This window comes from Liolophura sinensis, chromosome 6, assembly GCF_032854445.1.
Source record: "Liolophura sinensis isolate JHLJ2023 chromosome 6, CUHK_Ljap_v2, whole genome shotgun sequence".
NCBI classification, from domain to species: Eukaryota; Metazoa; Mollusca; class Polyplacophora; order Chitonida; family Chitonidae; genus Liolophura; species Liolophura sinensis.
The window spans coordinates 82,071,718-82,086,108 of record NC_088300.1 but is presented as its reverse complement, the minus strand read 5'-3'; the positions used below and the strand labels follow the sequence as shown (position 1 = coordinate 82,086,108).

At 44.1% G+C, this 14,391-nt stretch overlaps 2 protein-coding genes across 2 annotated transcripts; one reads left to right on the top strand and one right to left on the bottom strand.

The window, feature by feature from the left end:
• The first annotated feature begins 1,087 nt into the window (after positions 1-1,087).
• Positions 1,088-1,663, top strand: LOC135467607 (uncharacterized). Its single transcript, XM_064745381.1, has one exon. It carries the CDS (start codon positions 1,088-1,090, stop codon positions 1,661-1,663), a length of 576 nt encoding a protein of 191 aa, XP_064601451.1.
• LOC135469241 (uncharacterized) lies at positions 1,406-11,724 on the bottom strand. Its single transcript, XM_064747838.1, has 6 exons — positions 11,616-11,724; positions 7,180-7,285; positions 5,942-6,063; positions 2,658-2,743; positions 2,097-2,270; positions 1,406-1,848 (listed from the first exon to the last, which is right to left on the bottom strand). Exons 1-6 carry the CDS (start codon positions 11,660-11,662, stop codon positions 1,766-1,768), a joined length of 618 nt encoding a protein of 205 aa, XP_064603908.1. The 5' UTR covers positions 11,663-11,724; the 3' UTR covers positions 1,406-1,765.
• Positions 11,725-14,391: the final 2,667 nt, after the last annotated feature.

The window sequence follows — 14,391 nt, the reverse complement described above, 5'->3', positions numbered from 1 at the left end:
GAAACCATGGCTGTAGTCAGTCCATCATATTTAGGGACTGCAGCGCATGCTAAATAATAACCGCGAGGAAACCATGGCCGTGTTATGGGCTTGCAGAGTATGCCCATTGATGACCTGAGAAAACCATGGTCGTATTTAGAGCCACACTTTCAGTGACTCTCAACCATATTTGACAAGCTAAACGGCGAATAAAGTTAAAATACGCGTAAAGGTTTTCGTCGATACTGATGTAAATGTTCTGGTACAGAGGTACATGTTTCTGTCTGCACAGATGCAAATGTTCCGGTGCAGAAGAACATGTTTCTGTTCGTACAGATACAAATGCTCCAGTACAGAAGTACATGTTTCTGCCTGTGTGCGGTACAGAAGTACATGTTTCTGTCTGCACAGACACAAATCTTCCAGTACAGAAGTACATGTTTCTGCGGGCACTGATGCAAATGTTTCGGTACAGAAATACATGTTTTTGTCCGCACAGATACAAATATTCCGGTATAGAAGTACATGTTTCTGTCTTTATACGGTGCAGAAGTACATGTTTCTGCCCGCACAGATGTACGTTTCTGTCCGTACAGATGCAAATGACCCCTATAGAGAAGTACATGTTTTTGTCCGTACAGATGTGCATGTTTCTGTCCATACAGATGTACATGTTTCTGTCGGTACAGATACAAATGTTCCGGTATAGAAGTGCATGTTTCTGTCCGTACAGATACAAATGTTCCGCTATAGAAGTACATGTTTCTGTCCGTACAGATAAAAATGTTCCGGTACAGAAGTACATGTTTCTGTCCGTACAGATACAAATGTTCCGGTACAGAAGTACATGTTTTTGTCCGTACAGATACAGATGTTCCGGTATAGAAGTACATGTTTCGGCCAGTACAGATGTAACAGTTCCCGTAGATGTTTCTCCGCCCCAAAGATCTGGTGTAATTATAAAAAAACAAAAGAATTTTTTTGTTTCTGGACAAATATTTTATTTTCATGAGAATAATATGTACATTTAGACGAGTGTAACCACGAAAACATTCTGCATTCTGGATAACTTCCAGAGTGCTGGCATACCGAAACAGGGTCAAGGCAGATGGGTTATATGGAAACACCGTTGTTACCCTTCATGCACAGACTTTGTTGGCGGGGAAAAGAAGGAAGGGCTCACCAAGACGACAAGGAAGGGCCCACAGAGAGAGGAAGGAAGGGTTCAGGAGAGGACAAGGAAGAGCTCACGGAGAGGGCATGGAGGGAGGACAAGGAAGGGCTCACGGATACGACAAGGAAGGGCTCACGGAGAGGACAAGGAAGGGCTCACGGAGAGGACAAGGAAGGGCTCACGGAGAGGGCAAGGGGCTCATGGAGAGGACAAGGGAGGGCTCACGGAGAGAAGACGGGAGGGTTCACCGAGAGGTCAAGGAAGGGTTTCCGGAGAGGGCAAGGAAGGGCTCACAGAGAGGACAAGGAAGGGCTCACGGAGAGGACAAAGAAGCGCTCATGGAAAGGACAAGGAAGGGCTCACGGAGAGGACAAGGAAGGGCTCACGGAGAGGGCAAGGAAGTGCTCACGGAGAGGGCAAGGGGCTCACGGAGAGGACAAGGAAAGACTCACGAAGAGGCCAAGGACGGGCTCGTCGAGAGGCCAAGGAAAGGCTCACAAAGCTGGGTAATACAGCAAACAATCAGATGGTCGAGTTGTAACCCTCCGCGTCCATCCTGCGGTGTAGATACAGGCACATACATAATACTGTATCGGTGGGGAACGAGAATGATCACTTCAGTTTGAAGAAACCTTGGTATTTATCCCCCTTCTGTGGATATCTGGCGGACTGTGGGATCTGAGGCAGGCAGTGCTCTGTCGGACAAAAAACGTCATCGGTGAGCGAATTATGGACCGGTCTCGTGTTACCATTGGTAGTGGACAACATTCTGAGCTATGAAATACTAGTCTGTTATCCTCAAGTCAACAGGTGGAAAATGGAGAACTGAGAGTACCTGAATTTAGGTCTGGTTTTGTTGTTAACTGCCTACTAAACCCCAACAGCTCGGTGTGTCTACACCCTGTATCAGAATTATGGTAAAACAAAACTGTAGAATATTTACCATACTCGTAGGCTCTGTGGGTCTGCACTCGACCCTGGTGATCAGAGATGTCGTATCGGTTGTAGGTACATCTTGGGGTCCTGGGTGGCACAATGGGTGTAATATGGGGTCGTGATGGGGCCTCTTCCGACAAGGCCTGGTTAAACTTGGTACTATCGTACATCCGCACTAGGCCTGTGTATAGATGTTTATAGAACAAGCGGGTTACTCAAGCGTCCCACTTTAAAAGACACCAGTCTTCTGTCCATGTTTTACTCAGGTAAATTTATCTTAATATTGATTGAAAACAGCTGAAAAATAATTTCATGGCGCATGTACACCAAGTGTAAATCACGTGTACGTCGCATTTACACAAGGTGTAAATCACGTGTACATCACTCGTAAATCACTATATAGACCTGTAGAGGAGAAATGATCCAGCTTACCATCATAAGACCATCACCCATACATCATGTGACCATCACGCGTACATCATGTGACCATCACACGTACGTCGCGCATACCGGTGCATATCGATTATATCCCTGTGTAGGCATGTAGAAGGGAAATGATCCAGCTTACCATCAACAAAACAAATCTGACTTCCACCATGTCCCAGGACCTCTTTGATGTGCCGCCAACTGCCTCCGATACGTCCCTGCCGTGATCTGTATAATGCAAAATTTAAACCAATCAATGTACAAATATGATATATAGCATATCTTCATTGAAAGTAGTGTGTTACCTAAACCTGGAATGATGTACGGCTTCCGGCCTCCTCCATTCTGCATAGATTCATTTTAAAATTTCGCTAAAGTCCAATGAGCATCATCAAATTTCTGCTAATTCTGACAGATACGGAGCATTATTGACTTTCTGCTAATTCTGACAGCTATTGAGCAATACCAACTTTCTGCTAATTCTGACAACTATGGAGCAATACCAACTTTCTGCTAATTCTGACAACTATTGAGTAATACTAACTTTCTGCTAATTCTGACAGCTATGCAGCAATACCAACTTTCTGCTAATTCTGACAACTATGGAGCAATACCAACTTTCTGCTAATTCTGACAACTATTGAGTAATACCAACTTTCTGCTAATTCTGACAGCTATGCAGCAATACCAACTTTCTGCTAATTCTGACAACTATGGAGCAATACCAACTTTCTGCTAATTCTGACAGCTATGCAGCAATACCAACTTTCTGCTAATTCTGACAACTATGGAGCAATACCAACTTTCTGCTAATTCTGACAACTGTGCAGCAATACCAACTTTCTGCTAATTCTGACAACTATGGAGCAATACCAACTTTCTGCTAATTCTGACAACTATGCAGCAATACCAACTTTCTGCTAATTCTGACAACTATGGAGCAATACCAACTTTCTGCTAATTCTGACAACTATGGAGCAATACCAACTTTCTGCTAATTCTGACAACTATTGAGTAATACTAACTTTCTGCTAATTCTGACAGCTATGCAGCAATACCAACTTTCTGCTAATTCTGACAACTATGGAGCAATACCAACTTTCTGCTAATTCTGACAACTATTGAGTAATACCAACTTTCTGCTAATTCTGACAGCTATGCAGCAATACCAACTTTCTGCTAATTCTGACAACTATGGAGCAATACCAACTTTCTGCTAATTCTGACAACTATGGAGCAATACCAGCTTTCTGCTAATTCTGACAGCTATGCAGCAATACCAACTTTCTGCTAATTCTAACAGCATTCTATGCAGCATTGTCAGGCTTCTGCTAATTTTGACAGCTATGGAACAATATCAACTCCGCTAATTCTGACAGCCATGGAACATTTATCAACATTCTGCAAATTCTGGCAGTTGTGAAAAAATTGTCTGAAACTGGGACACCAAAGTCATACCAACTCTGACATCAGTGGTGGCCGCGCCAATTCGGACATCCGATGAGCATTATCAATCTAGCGTCAACTGCACAAAACTTTTAACGTTTCACCATTTCTCATTGGCATGGAGCATGATCTACATATTATAAATTCGAACAACAAAAAAAAAAAAAACAGTTTTTGGCCTGTTCGAGCATCCGGTGTGTGGTTGGAGGGGGCATAATCAGCTTTTGGCCAATTCGAGCATCCAGGGAGAATTATCAATTTTTGGCCTTTTCTAGCATCCAGGGGAGCATTACGGCTTTTGGCCGATTCGAGCATCCAGGGAGAATTATCAACTTTTGGCCTTTTCTAGCATCCAGGGAAGCATTACGGCTTTTGACCAATTCGAGCATTCCGTTAGAATTATCAACTTTTGGCCTATTCTAGCATCATAAGCTTTCGACCTGTTCTATCATCCAGGGAACATTATCAGCTTTTGGCCTGTTGTAGCCCCCAAGGAGCCTTTATCATATTTTAGTCTATTCTAGCATCCAGAGGGCATTATCAGCTTTTAGTTTATTCTAGCATCCAGTGAGAATTATTAGTTTATTCTAGCATCCAGGGATCATTGTCAGATTTTGGACTATTCTAGCCTCCAGGGATTATTATCATAGTTTGACATATTCTACCATTCAGGGGGCATTATAAACGTTTGGCCTATTCTAGCATGCAGGTGGGATTACCAGATTTTGGCCTATTCGATCATGCAGGGAACATTATCATTTTTTGGCCGATTCTAGCATCTAGGGGAACACTACGGCCTTGTGCCAGTTCTACAATGTAACATACGCTGATCTGTGTCAGTTCTACAATGTAACATTATCGGCTTTGTGCCAGTTCTACAATGTAACATACGCTGCTTTGTGTCAGTTTCTAAAAGGTAGCATACGCTGCTTTCTGCCAGTTCTACAATGTAACATACGCTTTGTGCCAATACTACAATGTCGCATACGCTGCTTTGTGCCAGTTCTACGATGTAACATACTCTGCTTTGTGCCAGTTCTACAATGTAGCATACGCTGCTTTCTGTCAGTTCTACAATGTAACATACGCTTCTTTGTGTCACTTCTACAATGTAGCATACGCTGCTTTGTGCCAGTTCTACAATGTAACATACGATGCTTTCTGCCAGTTCTACAATGTAACATACACTTCTTTGTGTCACTTCTACAATGTGACATATACGGCTTTGTGCCGGTTCTACAATGTAATATGCGCTGCTTTGTGCCAGTTCTACAATGTGACATACGCTGCTTTGTGCCAGTTCTGCAATGTAACATACGCTTCTTTGTGTCACTTCTACAATGTAACATACGCTGCTTTGTACCAGTTCTACTATGTGACATACGCTTCTTTGTGCCAGTTCTGCAATGTAACATACGATACTTTGTGTGACTTCTACAGTATAACATTACGGGCTTTGTGTCAGCTCTACAATGTAACATTATCGGCTTTGTGCCAGTTCTACAGTGTAACATTACCTGCTCTGTGTCATTTCAACAGTGTCACATTATCGGCTTTGTGCCGCTTCTACAATATAACATTATCGATTTTGTGTCGCTTCTACAATGTAACATTATCGACTTTATGTCAGTTGTACAATGTAACATTACCTGCTTTGTGTCACTTCTACATTATCGGCTTTGTGCCAATTCCACAATGTAACATTACCTGCTCTGTGTCAGTTCAACAATGTAACATTATCGGTTTTCTGCCAGCTCTACAATGTAACGTTATCGGCTTTGTGTCAGTTCTACAGTGTAAAATTATCGGTTTTGTCACAGTTCTACAGTGTAACATTACCAGCTTTGTGACATTTATGTATTTGCCCCATTTCTAACCTATAGAATTTGATGCTAAGGCTTTGCAATATTTGTGCCATGTCTATATTCCAAGTAAATTTTTACATTAGAGAATTACCCGCAATAATCCAATGTAGCGTACCTGGGCATGCCTGGGTTGGGGTGTCGGTATGCTATCCTCTGTGTCATCTCCTGGTAGTTCTTGTTGAACCTCTCCTCGGGTGTGCTGTCGTATACAGACCGGAAGTTGTTCGCTTGGTCCATCTGGGTAGGAAAGGAAAAAACAGGACATTCAGCATTTCCCAGAAATGATAAGTAATTAGATAAATTTTCGCCACATAGGGCTACAAAATATGAAATTTATACATCTTCATTTAGTCAGTTGGAATAAGAAGTAGGCAATGTTGGATATCCATTCATTTGGTAAATGATAATTAATAAATGTTATGGAGGGTACTGCATTCTACTAGAAAAAACAACCGGCAGTTTCATATTATAATTACATATGACTTACTGTCGATATTCTTAACCAGGCAGTGTAATTAGAGGTGACTTACACTGGGTATTTTGCGCCAGGCAGTGTAATTATAGGTGCCTGAGACTGGATATTATATTCCAGGGAATGTAATTACAGGTGTCTGACACTTGGTATTCTATTCCAGACAGTGTAATTGCAGGTGACTTACACTGGGTATTCTGTTCCAGACAGTGTAATTGCAGGTGACTAACAGTAGGTATTTTAGGCCAGGGACTGTAACTACACATAACTTACATGTACCGTGGGTATTCTGGACCAGACATTGTAATTACAGGTGACTTACACTGGGTATTCTGCGCCAGGCAGTGTAATTACAGGTGACTAACGTTGGGTATTCTGGTCCAGGCAATTTAATTACAAGTGACTAACACTGGGTATTCTGCCTCAGACAATGTAATTATGGGTGTCTAGCACTGGGTATTCTGTACCAGGCAATGAGATTGCAGGTGACTGACACTGGGTATTATATGCCAGGCAGTGCAATCACAGGTGACTAACACTGGGCATTCTGTACCAGGCAATGTAATTGCAAGTGACTTACACTGCGTATTATACGCCAGGCAGTGCAATCACAGGTGACTAACACTGAGAATTCTGGGCCAGACAGTGCAATTACAGTTGATTAACACTGGGTATTGTGCGCCAGGCGGTGTAATTACAGGTGACTAACACTGGATATCCTGCGCCAGGCACTGTAGCTACGGGTGTCTAAGACTGGGTATTCTGTACCAATCAATGTACTTGCAGGTGACTTGCACTGGGTATTCTGGGCCAGGCTATGTAATTACAGTTTACTAACACTGGGTCTTCTGCGCCAAGCAGTGTAATTACAGGTTACTTACCGTCGGTATTCTGCGCCATGTTCCGTCCGACAGTGTGACTGGGGCGTTAGAGGGCAGTGCCCGTCCCGGCATATTCATCCAGTGGTTCATATGGCCGTACGTTGTCCTGTGACAAAAAAATTGTGAAATCAGAATGTGGCCACAAGGGTAGGTTTGTTGAAACTCAAAGCAATACCGATCCTGTGGTATTTAGCTTCTTCTTAACCATAACCGATCTGGTACGGCCATTTTATATATACACCGGTCAGTCCACATGCAGTTATACTTCAGACAGCCTTTTATTCTAACAATGCAATAATGCCCGAGTTCATAAGCTGGCGCTAGCGCCATGTCGCTTCAACATACTCCCAAAACTGTAAAGTGATGACTACAGTTGATCTGATACCCACTGCCAACACAGGCCGCGGTATGATCAGCCACCGGAAACAAACCCACTGCCAACACAGGCCGTGGTATAATTAGGTACCGGACATAAACCCACCGCCAACACAAGGTGTGTTATAATCAGGTACCAGGCATTAACTCATTGCCAGTGCAGGCCGCGGTATAGTCAGGTACCCGACATAAACCCACCGCCAACATAGGCCAAAGTATAATCAGGTGCCGCACATAAACACACTGCCAACACAGGCTGTGGTATAATCAGGTACCGGACATAAAGCCACTGCCAACACAGGCTGTGGTATAGACAGGTACCGGACATAAACCCACTGTCAACACAAGCTGTGGTATAATCGGGTACCGGACATAAACCTACTTGCAACACAGGCTGTGGTATAACCGGGTACCGGACATAACCCACTGCCAACACGGGTCATGGTATAAGCCCACTGCCAACACAGGCCATGGTATAATCAGGTACCGGAGATAAACCCACTGCCAAAACTGGCCAGGGTATAATCAGGTACCGGGCAAACCCATTGCCATATCAGGCAGTGGTATAATCAGGTACCGGAGATAAACCCACTGCCATCATAAGCCGGGGTATAATCAGGTACCGCACATAAACCCACTGCCAACACCGGATGTGTCATAATCAGGTACCGAACATAAACACACTGCCAGCACAAAGCCTGTCGTATAATCGGCCACCGAACATAAACAGATTACTAACACAGGCTGTGGCATAACCAGGTACCGCACATAAACTCAATGCCAACACAGGCCATGGAATGGTCAGGTACCGGAGACAAACATACTGCCAACAGAGGCCGTGGTATACTCAGGTACCCGACATAAACCCACTGCCAACACAGGCTGTGGTATAATTAGGTACCGGACATAAACCCACTGCCAACACAGGCCGTGGTATAATCAGGTACCGGACATAAACCCACTGCCAACACAAGGTGTGTTATAATCAGGTACCAGGCATTAACTCATTGCCAGTGCAGGCCGCGGTATAGTCAGGTACCCGACATAAACCCACCGCCAACATAGGCCAAAGTATAATCAGGTACCGCACATAAACGCACTGCCAACACAGGCTGTGGTATAATCAGGTACCGGACATAAACCCACTGCCAACACAGGCTGTGGTATAGACAGGTACCGGACATAAACCCACTGTCAACACAAGCTGTGGTATAATCGGGTACAGGACATAAACCCACTGCCAACACAGGCCGTGGTATAATTAGGTACTGGACATAAACCCACTGCCAACACAGGCCGTGGTATAATCAGGTACAGGACATAAACCCACTGCCAACACAGGCCGTGGTATAATCCGGTACCGGACATAAACCCACTGCCAACACAGGCTGTGGTATAATTAGGTACCGGACATAAACCCACTGCCAACACAGGCCGTGGTATAATTAGGTACTGGACATAAACCCACTGCCAACACAGGCCGTGGTATAATCCGGTACCGGACATAAACCCACTGCCAACACAGGCTGTGGTATAATTAGGTACCGGACATAAACACACTGCCAACACAGGCTGTGGTATAATCAGGTACCGGACATAAACCCACTGCCAACACAGGCTGTGGTATAGACAGGTACCGGACATAAACCCACTGTCAACACAAGCTGTGGTATAATCAGGTACCGGACATAAACCCACTGCCAACACAGGCCGTGGTATAATCAGGTACCGGACATAAACCCACTGCCAACACAGGCCGTGGTATAATCAGGTACCGGACATAAACCCACTGCCAACACAGGCCGTGGTATAATTAGGTACTGGACATAAACCCACTGCCAACACAGGCCGTGGTATAATCAGGTACAGGACATAAACCCACTGCCAACACAGGCCGTGGTATAATCAGGTACCGGACATAAACCCACTACCAACACAGGCTGTGGTATAATTAGGTACCGGACATAAACCCACTGCCAACACAGGCCGTGGTATAATTAGATACCGGGCATAAACCCACTGCCAACACAGGGCGTGGTATAATGACACGATGTCCCGTCAGTCGTACCCCATGGCACATAACGTAAAACCTTAAACAGGGTTCGGCTGACATCAACGGGAACACCTGCATCCTTGAGTCATTGAAATACCTCGCACCTGATGAGTTAAGATTGCTTGGCGGCGCTTTGAGTTTCTGGATTTTCTCACTTTTGCTTACTCTGGACTGCGATATCTCGGTGGTGCAACATTAGAAAAACAAAAAGGTAGGCTGTTTAGACTTTATGTTGGCTACTTTATGTGGGCTACTTTATCGATGGACATATACGGTTTGGTTTGACTATTTGATTATTTGGTGTATAAGTACACACGTAGAATTGTTCACGTTTGTGACGGAGTTGGAATTATGGGTGGGAAAGTGTTCAGAGTAAAGTACCGCCTCGAGAGTTTGGTACCTATCAAACCTTCTGAATTAAAATCTCAGCGAAACCAGAGAGAGCTGCATTTGATTGCTGAGCCACCAAACTCGAGCCTAGTCGGACTGAGACTTCTATGATCAGAGGGTGACGTCCGTGCAAGACTGAAATCCTTAGCATTGTAATTGTGTTCCCAATACCCTCAACATCTATGATATAGCATAAAATAAGTCTAGTGACAATCCCATAAATTCTCTATAGTCGTAACAATTACCCCGTGTAGATGTCCGGTAGAGCGCTAGGCTTAAGGTTTGCTGGAGGAAATCTCTGACGTTCTGCAGAGATTTGGAACGCCAAGAGCATCTCAGAAAGGAGATGCTACCAGCCAACAGTTCATGGTTCACACAGGTGAGCGGGTAAGTACTGAGAACACGGCACTGGGGTGATGACAGGTAATCTGAGTGAGGCGGTAGACAGGTAAGTTGCCACATGCAGGCCTGTGCAGTGAGACTGCTAACCTTGTGTGCTGCCTAAAGTCAAAAAGGTAACATTAAACTAGACAGGCCAGTTGCTGCCAGGGTGTTAAGTAGATTAAAAGCTGGGTATCTTAACCGAGTGCAGCACCCCGCGACAATCGGATCGATCAGTTGTTGTGGGTACAAACAGAGGATTAATAAGTGTTGGGTAGTAATGGTTATCCCCTGCTAAGATAATGTGCCGTGTAAGGCCAATGGGTTTATACGGCCTCATATGTATGGACAGGAACGAGTAATTGGCACTGCACCAGCAACACGGTCACATAATGACGAAGTTCTCATGCAATGTAGTCCCTAGTACACGTCTATAACCACAGCTGTCACAAATCGGCCTGGAGACAATCCCAGGTTCGTACTCGATCAACGGCTTTCTCGCATAGATTCCTCTTAAGTCAATTCTAGATATCAAACCGGTCGCTAGACTTTGTTGATAGACTTTGTATCGCGCCGCCGAATTTCAAGTAGAAGTTATTTATCAGAAATTCAAGTAGTTATATTAACCATGTAACATACCATAAATGAAAACATGAATTTAAAACTAAAATGCCTAGTGAGGTCTGACATTTATGAAGTGATCGCCTATCGTTTGAAACACCAAACTAATCAGCTAAGAATTAAATCTTAATGAGGAATTGTAGTGTGGATGTATATTGTCGTATTTTTGAGATAGGTGTCTAGAGTGTTTTCAGTATACCTTTATTATCGGGTCTAAGCGAATACCACTGGTTAATGAGCGGCACAACTGCGTGCTCAATGATACAACTGCTTAATCGGTGGTACAAATGTTTAATCAATGGAGAAACTGCTTAATCAATCGTGTAACTGCTTAATCAATGGCAGAACTGTTTAATCAATGGTCGCAAATGAATAAATATACTTCCTTGATTACACCTGACTTCAGAAGAATGACAGGAAAGGTACCGCATGCATGACATTCGAGATGTCCGACAGACATAATGAGGCTGGGTTCAAATCTCAAAGACCGCACATACAATTGACGAGATAATTTCCGTTCTTTATGTCGAAGCGATTTATAACTGACATGTTGGATGCCACCACTCCAGGTTTGTGGCAAATAAAGTATGACCATATGCTATTTGGCTATACCTACCTGTTTTTCTCCATGAGTCGACTTTGAGACAGGTATAGGCTGGACATCTTTCTCTTTGTAATGTGTCAAAAACGGCTCTAGTACTGTTGAGAGACCTACACTACACGAGCCTTGCTCAGGAATCGGCAGCTTTCCAACAGACTTAACTCTATAAATAAAGACTTTATAAGAGTGTTAAACTCGAGTAACTAAAACAAGGAGATTGGCATCTACGAATAGAAGGGTCCACTGTGTAGCAGGCTTAAGGGTCCATAGGTAAATAGGGTCACTCAACTCCTTGAAATCTGGCGCGCGACGGAATGATTTCAGCAATACATGATAACAATGATACACCTAATCACATAGGTAAAGGGCAATATACAGCAAAAATATGAAAACCGCAAGAAAAATTCCCCTGCCAACCATGCAATGGACTGTCCTGGTTGCTAGTTCCTAAATCTCCTATAATGAAGGAGAGCTTATCCGGATTTAGGTGTGAGCGACTGTGACTGATTTACAAACTGTTCTCTACAACCTGCAAACCTCTACAATCTGCCAACCGTCTCCCTGTTTACAACCGCGCTAAACTGTCTCCGCGCGTGCAATACACAATCTGAAAAAAATGTCTCCATACGTGTGCATACGTGTGCAACACGACAGCCAACATGGTTCTACCGTCGATCAGAGCCATGGTTCCACAAGTGAACACGATAGCCAACGTGGTTCTACCGCCGAACAGAGCCGTGGTGCCACAAGTGAACACGATAGCTAACGTGGTTCTACCGCCGAACAGAGCAGTGGTGCCACGATTTCATCCGCCTGTCTGATTGTTCTCAAACACATAACCTCTAACTCCAATACCGTCCTCGATGGATTTGCTTTGCTATCATGCCAAAAACACCTTGATAAAATATTTTGTGGTAAAATTAGAGAAGGTTACGAATATTGATTGACATATATACTACATGTGCGCAGCCTGTGCACACCGGTACGTTGCATGGGTATTTTATAGTTTGAATTTTATAGTTCATATCGCCTAAAGAGCTGTCTATTGTTGCGTTATTCCTGCACCCTTGAAATTGATCGCCTTCCTAAACCTATACGTGAAAAAATCTTGAGTATGGCATAAAACAACTATGTTATAAATAGCTGAGTAAATAAATTAATTATAACTTTGTCGGTTGATATTTGGTATATAGAGGCACGTGGTAGAAATTGAAGCTTGAATCTGTACCTGTGGGACCGACCAATATTCATTAAGATTAGATCAAAAACGTGTAAAAAATGTGTCATAAAGAGCGAAAATCCATTAATAATGATGTACATTACAGGGAGTAACTCTACTATGAGCTAGGGTGCCGAACACAGCAGCCTGTACGCGTTTCACGAACACAAAAACAAGACAGGAATGGATGGATCCAACATATTCGATGTCGATCACATGACTTACGGTACCCTTTAATTATTTAATTTAGACAATCCTGTAAAATAAATATACTATCCAAAAAAAGAAACGCATAGGTGTTTTGTTTTATTTTAAAATGAAATAAATACATTTTGTCTTCATTTCATGAGCAAAATGTGTTTTAATATTGTTAATAGTCACAGTTAGCACACATTTTATTCCTCAAAACATCTCTTGGTTGAAAATGTTGAGTTAAGTAAAAAATACAGCACCACACTGCATCACGTGCAGTCTTACACGCCGAACTTACACATGGAAAGCATGCAGTGTGTGACTATAAAACCGCAACTTCGGGCCGGAAATCGGCGTCTTTCAAGTGGTGTTTTCAAGCTGATTCAACATGCCACGTCTTGACACTGTCACAAGAAATATTGCCATTGGAAGACTTCAAGCTGGAGAATCCCAATCGTCCATTTCTAGGCGTCTACACGTCAGCCAGAGCACGATTTCACGGCTTGCTGCCCGCTACAACAATACTGGGACAACAAATGACCGTCGGCGTTCAGGTCGACCACGTGTCACTACAGCAGCCCAAGATCGCTACATAAGGGTCCTCCATTTGCGTGACCGTTGTGCTACAGCTGAAAGCACAGCAGCCAGCATACCGGGACTGAGGAGGATATCAGGTCAGACAGTGCGGAGCAGGCTGAGGGAACATGGACTGAGAGCCAGGAGGCCCTATGTTGGGATCGTGCTGCGTCCTCACCATCGCGCCAATCGCCTCCGATGGTGTAACAACGTGACTGCATGGAATCTACGCAACTGGCAACGCATTTGGTTCAGTGATGAGTCCAGATTCCTATTGCAGAGACGTGATGGTAGAAACCGGGTTTACAGACGTGCTCACCAACGTTATGCCCCTAACTGCGTACGCCAAGTGGACAGATTTGGTGGAGGGAGTGTGATGATGTGGGCAGCAGTATCGTATACTGGTCGTACAAATCTTGTCCACGTTCAGGGAAATCTTACGGCCGTACGCTACCGAGACACCATCCTGCAGCCACACCTCTTACCTGTCATTGACGTTCAGCGGGAGTTGTTCCAGCAGGACAACGCCAGACCGCACACGGCACGTGTCACAAGGGACTTCCTCGCCGAAAACAATGTAAATGTGCTACCCTGGCCGTCCCGTTCCCCGGATCTTAACCCAATTGAGCATCTGTGGGATGAACTTGATCGACGTCTACGCCAACGTCAACGTCAACCCCAAACGCTTCAAGAGCAAGTTGCATGTTTGCAGGAGGAGTGGCAGAACATTCCCCAGGCCTCTATCCAGCGTCTCATCCAGTCCATGACAAGGCGTGTCAGAACTGTTATTCGTGCCCGTGGTGG

What these genes read in the sequence shown, in the direction of transcription:
- LOC135467607 (XM_064745381.1), top strand. Translation starts at nt 1,088, where the DNA reads ATGGGTTATATGGAAACACCGTTGTTACCCTTCATGCACAGACTTTGT.
- LOC135469241 (XM_064747838.1), bottom strand. Translation starts at nt 11,662, where the DNA reads ATGTCCAGCCTATACCTGTCTCAAAGTCGACTCATGGAGAAAAACAG. An exon ending in CGACTCATGGAGAAAAACAG is followed by an intron (nt 7,286 to 11,615) that starts GTAGGTATAGCC and finishes TTTTTGTCACAG; the next exon opens with GACAACGTACGGCCATATGA. An exon ending in CCCAACCCAGGCATGCCCAG is followed by an intron (nt 2,744 to 5,941) that starts GTACGCTACATT and finishes TGCATTATACAG; the next exon opens with ATCACGGCAGGGACGTATCG.